The sequence below is a fragment of the Bufo bufo genome, chromosome 5 (assembly GCF_905171765.1).
Source record: "Bufo bufo chromosome 5, aBufBuf1.1, whole genome shotgun sequence".
Classification (NCBI taxonomy): domain Eukaryota; kingdom Metazoa; phylum Chordata; class Amphibia; order Anura; family Bufonidae; genus Bufo; species Bufo bufo.
The window spans coordinates 84,536,312-84,542,960 of NC_053393.1; the positions used below are offsets into that span (position 1 = coordinate 84,536,312).

General features: G+C 41.2%; 1 protein-coding gene across 1 annotated transcript; it reads left to right on the forward strand.

Moving 5' to 3' along the window:
• The first annotated feature begins 743 nt into the window (after positions 1-743).
• LOC121002396 (MORN repeat-containing protein 3-like) lies at positions 744-5,587 on the forward strand. The gene is made up of 6 exons (XM_040433857.1): positions 744-852; positions 949-1,104; positions 3,656-3,813; positions 4,074-4,233; positions 4,567-4,751; positions 5,519-5,587. Exons 2-6 carry the CDS (start codon positions 960-962, stop codon positions 5,585-5,587), a joined length of 717 nt encoding a protein of 238 aa, XP_040289791.1. The 5' UTR covers positions 744-852; positions 949-959.
• Positions 5,588-6,649: the final 1,062 nt, after the last annotated feature.

Consider the following 6,649-nt stretch of genomic DNA (forward strand, 5'->3'; position numbering starts at 1 on the left):
TATGGCCAGGTCCCTACTAATACCCTGAATCCGAAACAGACCTTATTAAATGTGCCCATGGCTCTATTAGCATATCCGAAATAGTCCGCTCTCCTCAGCCAGATCCCACGCGTGCGCACTAGGCATAACCTGAGGGACCGGACGTTTGCGGAGGCGGGGCTGAGGTGAGGAAGGCGGCGAGTTCAACTGGGAAGGCGGCGCTGGGCACCAGACGGAGATGGCTGCAGCCGGGCACACTGTATGAAGCGACGTCCCCTTGGACACCTTAGGTAGGTGAATGACAGGTTATAAAAAACAGTTTTATGTGCTAATAGAGCCACAGGCACAATGACAGAATCCCTTTAATAAGAATTCATTAGAAATTACTTCATGACACAGTATTGGGACCTGCATGAAACAAACCATGATGGCCACGGCAAGTGACGCAAGACACTTTAGACATGAATTTAAATAATAAGTGACTGAAATACAAATAAATGAATAATAAAAAAAAATCTGAAAATTGTCAAAACTAGAGAAGACCAAACTTTTTGAGATTCGCAATTGTGACTTATTTGGCAGATTTTTCAAAAAACTGTCTTTGTTTCCCATAGCAACCAATCACAATGCAGCTTTCATTTTTCAGGAACACTATGAGGAATGAAGGCTGTGCTGTGATTGGGAAACAAAGACATTTTCTTTTGAACAGTTTTCCTCTGTGTCCATAGAGACAAGCTATGACATCACAAGTATAATGTGTAATGTCACTGGTTCTGGTTCCAAATGCTCCGGTTTAGCAGAAAGCTGTTAGTTCTCTGCTTACTGCTGACATTTACTGTCCGTGTGACTGTGGAGATTGGATTTTTTTCTTAGGTAAGATCATTTCCTATAACAATATAATTATAGTAATGTATACAGTGTGTATATAGTAGTGGACTGTATAGACAGACGTTGTGTTTCTGACCCCAGGACCTGCTGACATGCCGCTACTAAAGACCATCAGGAGCGCCGAACTCCCATGGAGGGTCTGGGATAGAAAAGCCCAGAAATCAGGCCTGAGAAGCACCGTGTACAGCGTCAATGGAGACGAGTACACCGGAGAATGGATGAATAACCTGAGGCATGGTAAGACTGGAAATACACATCACTGTATAGCGGACAGACGGATACAGGCGAATGTCATCTCTTAAAGGAGAACTCCTCATTGGGTTGTACTAGGAAATGTACCTGGTGCTGACCAAGTATTAAGTGTTGGTCTATCTGTCTATTTTATTTTTAACTTCCTAAATACCTAACGGCTAAACTGGTGGGAGATGGAGACATAAGACGGAGCCTGGTGATAGACGACATGGGCGGTTTTATTGCCAGGTGCATAGACATGAAGATTTCTACCGGATCCAACTCTGAAGCAGACAACATACAACTGTCCATGCGGGACACATGCAGAGTCCAGATTTATGCCGCCACCTGCAATGATTGGCCTTGGGCCCTAATTATCGTCATTGCAAATGACAGCTTCACTGGAAACTGTAATGTCAAAAGATCCCACTCAAGTCAGGAAGATCAACTGGCCGATGCCTCCTCTCTTCAAGAATTAGGACTGAAAACTTGAATATGACCCCAAAAAAGTATAAGATGTATAGGGGATGATTTATCTAAACTGGTGTAAAAGAGAAATGAGGCAGTTGCCCATAGCAACCAATCAGATTAGGACTTTTATTTTTGAAAAGGAAAGTAGTAATCTGATTGGTTGCTATGGGCCACCTCTGCCCTGTACCTTCCCATCTAGCATTATCTAGTAATGTGCAAAAAAATATAAAAAAATTAAAACTGTCAAATTAGAAGCATTAGATAATGGAGATTAGGGCGGTCTCCATTATCTAAAGCTTCGATTATTACTAAAGTTTAGGTCATTCAACCCGCGGTCAGTCCATATTAAACACATGTGAAACAGGTATAATAGAGCAATAGAAATGGTCCGCGCTACAGTCAGGAAGATCTGCGGGCAGGTGCCTTCCCTCTTCAAGATTTATGGCTGGAAACTTTACAGGGATTCTGTGCCCAGGATTATCCCTGTAGATCCAATTACATGTTATTGGAGGTCTCCTACAGCATGTCAGAAATATGGAATTATGTAAATTATGACTGCTGTAGCTTTGCAGAACAAATAGGTCCACATCCATTCCCAAAAAATGCAGATCATATGTGGACAGAAACTACAGCCGTGTGCATGAGCCCTAACCAGGATATCAGTTACTCGCCCTGTGTCTGGCTGTTCATGGAACTCATGGGGCCCAAGACTGATGATGGCTACTGTGTCAGGGGCTGCTTCCAGACTGCAGCTGTTTTGTACACCAGGCTCCCTCAGGTCCCAGCTGCTGCGGTGTATTCCTCACTCCCACATTCCTCATGGGTTGTCCCCCTGCCTCCTGGCCACGCCCCTTACTCTCTACACCACTGACTGCTCTCCCCCATCATGTCTCCCCAATGCTGTAGCATCATGCACTGAGAGGGACTGACTCAGGATCACTGGGGCGGCTTTGATTTGTTCTGCTGTTGGTCCCTTATTCAGATACTTACCTGTATCCGTTCCAGCACTTCCAGGTGCAGTCCACAGGAAGGTCCTTTAAAATCATAGTTGCCAACTTTCCAAAAACACCTGGAAAGTTCCTGAAAAAAAAAAAAGACATCCTGGAGAAGTTGGCAGATTTTTTAGGCACAGTATGGAGGACTGCTTTCTCCGGGAAAGCCGCCCCCAATACACTTTAACCATATGCCACAGCATCATCAGTTTTAGCCCTGGCATCCAAATTTCATTGAGAGGATGGAGCAATGGACCAGAGGGGGCAGAGCGCTCCATGGCAGAGGGTGCTGTTACGTTTTGGGGGCCTTATTTTGGTGATAAGTTATGTGCTCTAATAAAGGGTCTAATAAATATGGTGTGTCAATGCCTGGAAAATTTTAAACAATGCGCTGTGTGTGCCATGCCTGTCTATCTCCCGAATCCCTAACTTCAGATGTTACAAAACATATTAGAACAGCCCTGGAATCATTCCCACTCCTCACACAGACTTTATACAGCAGCTGATAGAAGTTACAGATCTTGTGATTTTCAGGTTGGAGGTTGGTCTCCATGGCCGGTCACGCTGCTCTTCGATGTTTTGTAATGATGCTGCAGATAAGTCTAGGTTCACGGCCAATCTGTGGTCAACGAGGTCTGTTGGAAGCCGTTGGCATCTGTCATATACCAGATTTGTCACTTTTTTTTTTTTTTCATGTATCTGTTGCTACACTGGAACGGTGAAATTAAAAACCTAGCCTTAACATCATATCATACAAGGGTCTAACTGGTGTCTCTGGGTCTGCTCGACATAAGAATTTTTTCTGCACTATGATTTATTGGTATATATCCTCTGCTTTGATTTTATTTTTAGAACTGTGTGGTTAGGTTCACACTGAGGTTTTGGAGCAGGTTTTGAGGTACATTTTCCTGCTGGTTTTTCAGCCAAAGGCAGAAGTGGATTTGCAAGGAGTTGTAAATATAAAGGAAGGATTTAGACTTCTCCTCCCTAATGGATCCACTTCTGGCTTTGGCTGAAAAACCTGCAGGAAAATCTGCCTCAAAACCTTCATCCAAGAACTCAGTGTGAACATATCCTAACACACTGTATTTCAGGCAAAGGCTCTTATCTGTACAAGAAGGCCAACGCCATCTACCAGGGAGACTGGATAAATGGAAAGAGAAACGGATACGGGACGTATGCCGTGAGATCGCCCAGCACTGGAACGTACATTCGAGTTTATGCCGGCAACTGGGTGAATGACAAAAAACATGTAAGTTGTTTCCTTTTGTCCAGAAGAAATGAGAAGACAATAGAGTCTTGTAATTCATTGTCTCTGTAGCTGTAGTATGATGTCCTCCTGACCAGGCCCGTCCAGAGCCCAGTCCAGTAGGACCTTAGGCTATAGTTCACATTAAGCTATAAAGTATTAAAGAGACCAGGGTACAAGACGTGAATAGGACAAGGATGCTTCTAAATCTATAAAATGTAAACCTCAGCTAAATGTGAATTGTGGTTTGTGTCTCTTTGCAGGGATATGGGACTTACTACTATTCAGATGTTGAATACTATGAAGGCGGCTGGGAGTGCGGGAAAAGGAGCGCATGGGGCAAGATGATATACGCCAATGGTGACATCTATGATGGAGACTGGCACAATGACAAGTACTGTGGACAAGGGATACTTTTCTTAGGTACTTAATGTTATCATTGCAAGTTCCTTCCTTCTTGTCCAGAGAAAAATCCAGTAATGACCTGAGAACATATGATCAGGAGTTCAGAATATTGAATCATAGATCTATCACACAAGGGGAACATGGAAATAGACAGAACTATATGGTACTTACCTGTTATAGTCAGTGAAAGTCTTCAAGGCTGAATTTAGTGATGATCAGTAGAGTCCTGTTTCGCATCATCCATCTGATCCTAGGTGTATATGTAGATGTGATATGGTCCCGCATTGTCCCCGTAATATCTTTATGCTGTGGTCTCTATGTCTATGTGGATCCCTTTGTGCCTATTAACAGCAAACAAGAATCGTTATGAAGGATCCTGGAAAGATGGAAGAAAGCATGGAGCTGGGAAATTCTACTACCTGGACAAGGGCAGAATCTATGATGGATATTGGGTGAAAGATATCCCCAAGTGTGGGACTCTGGAGGACATTGGCTGCACAGAAACTCCTAACACCAAGAAGCTTCTTATTCCTGAGGTAACACATTTACCATACAGTAGATAGCGCCTTGAGAATGTATTCATACCCCATGAACCTTTCCACATGTTTTCATGTTACACCCACAATGTATTTTATTGGGATTTTATGTGATAGACCAACACAAAGTAGCAAGTATGTGTGAAGTGAACAGAAAATGACACATGGTTTGTGGTCTGGGGTGCATTTGTATTCAGCCCCCTAATACCTTTGTAGAACCACTTTTTGCTGCAATTACCACTGCAAGTCTTTTGGGGTACATCTAGAGGCTGAAATGTGTTGCCCATTCCTCTTTGCAAAATAATAAAATATGTCAAGCTCAATCAGATTGGATGGAGAGCGTCAGATTGGATGGAGAACCGAGTACAACTACCACAACTATTACTTGGGGGTCCCAGAGCAATATAGACTGCTTTAAAGGGGTTTTCCGACACTGATGACCTATCCTACACCAGAGACCCCCACCGATCAGCTGTTTGAGAAGGCACTGGTGCTCCTGTGAGCGACATGACCTTCTCACAACTTACCTTAGGTCAGTGAAGTCACATTAATCGGTCACGTGACCTAGGTGGAGCTTAGTCCCATTCAAGTGATTTGGACTGAACTGCGATACCAATCACAGGCGCTATACAATGTACAGCACTGTGCTTGGTAAGCACCGGTGCCTTCTCAAACAGCTGTTGGACCTGAGCATTCTGAGGATAGGTCATCAGTTAGAAAGACCTACTATGTTTGTATTATTTTCTTTCTTTTTTTTTTTTTTTAAGGTGAAAGTGGCTGATCCCAAAAGTGTCTTTGAAGAAGCTAGAAGAGCGCTTCTCCAAAAGAGAAAATGAACAATACTTTGGCTCAAAACCATGGCATGCTGTTGGCTCACTGTTAACACTTAAGTGAAGCCACAGACATGCTACTAACATTGTCTTACCTGAACCCATGATCGATCTGTAGAGTCAATATCTATGGCTCATCTGTATATAGTTTATTTAAAAGAAAACAAAAGAAAAAAAATGAAAAATTTAAAATATTTCTTAAAAAAATTAAAAAAAAAGGACACCGCTTTGGCTTAAATTACTGGCATACTATTGGACTGCTTTTACAACCTAAAGTGAGGCCATAGACATGCTATTAAGTTAACATCATCTTACCTGAAGCCATGATTGTCCTGTAGAGTCCATATCAACAGCTCATCTGTATATAGTTTATTTTATAAAATGGAAAAAAAAGAAAATGTAAATGAAAAATATTTCTTTAAAAAAAAAAAAAAAAAAAAAGACACCACTTTGGCTTAAATCACTGGCATGCTATTGGACCACTTTTAACACCTATAGTGAGGCCATAGAATTGCTATTAAGTTAACATCATCTTACGTGAAGCCATGATTATTTTGTAGAGTCCATAGCAATGGCTCATCTGTATATAGTTTATTTGAAAACATGAAAAAAAAAAAAAAAGAAAAATGGAAAATATTCCTTTGAAAAACAAAAGACACCACTTTGGCTTAAAACACTGGCATACTATTAGACCGCTGTGAAGCCATTGATATGCTATTAGTTTAACATCATCTTACCAGAAGCCATGATTGTAGAGTCAATATCAACAGCTCATCTGTATATAGTTTTTTTTAAAAGAAAACAAAAGCAAAAAAATGAAAGTTTTTAAATATTTCTTTAAAAAAAAAAAAAGGACACCGCTTTTACAACCTAAAGTGAGGCCATAGACATGCTATTAAGTTAACATCATCTTACGTGAAGCCATGATTATTTTGTAGAGTCCATAGCAATGGCTCATCTGTATATAGTTTATTTGAAAACATGAAAAAAAAAAAAAAAAAAAAAAGAAAGAAAGAAAAATGGAAAATATTTAAAACAAAAACAAAACACTTTGGCTTAAAAAAAAAC

Coding starts and splice junctions, on each gene's coding strand:
- LOC121002396 (XM_040433857.1), top strand. CDS start 960: ATGCCGCTACTAAAGACCATCAGGAGCGCCGAACTCCCATGGAGGGTC. Junction 4,234..4,566: donor ACAAGGGATACTTTTCTTAG/GTACTTAATGTT, acceptor GCCTATTAACAG/CAAACAAGAATCGTTATGAA. Junction 4,752..5,518: donor AGAAGCTTCTTATTCCTGAG/GTAACACATTTA, acceptor TTTTTTTTTAAG/GTGAAAGTGGCTGATCCCAA.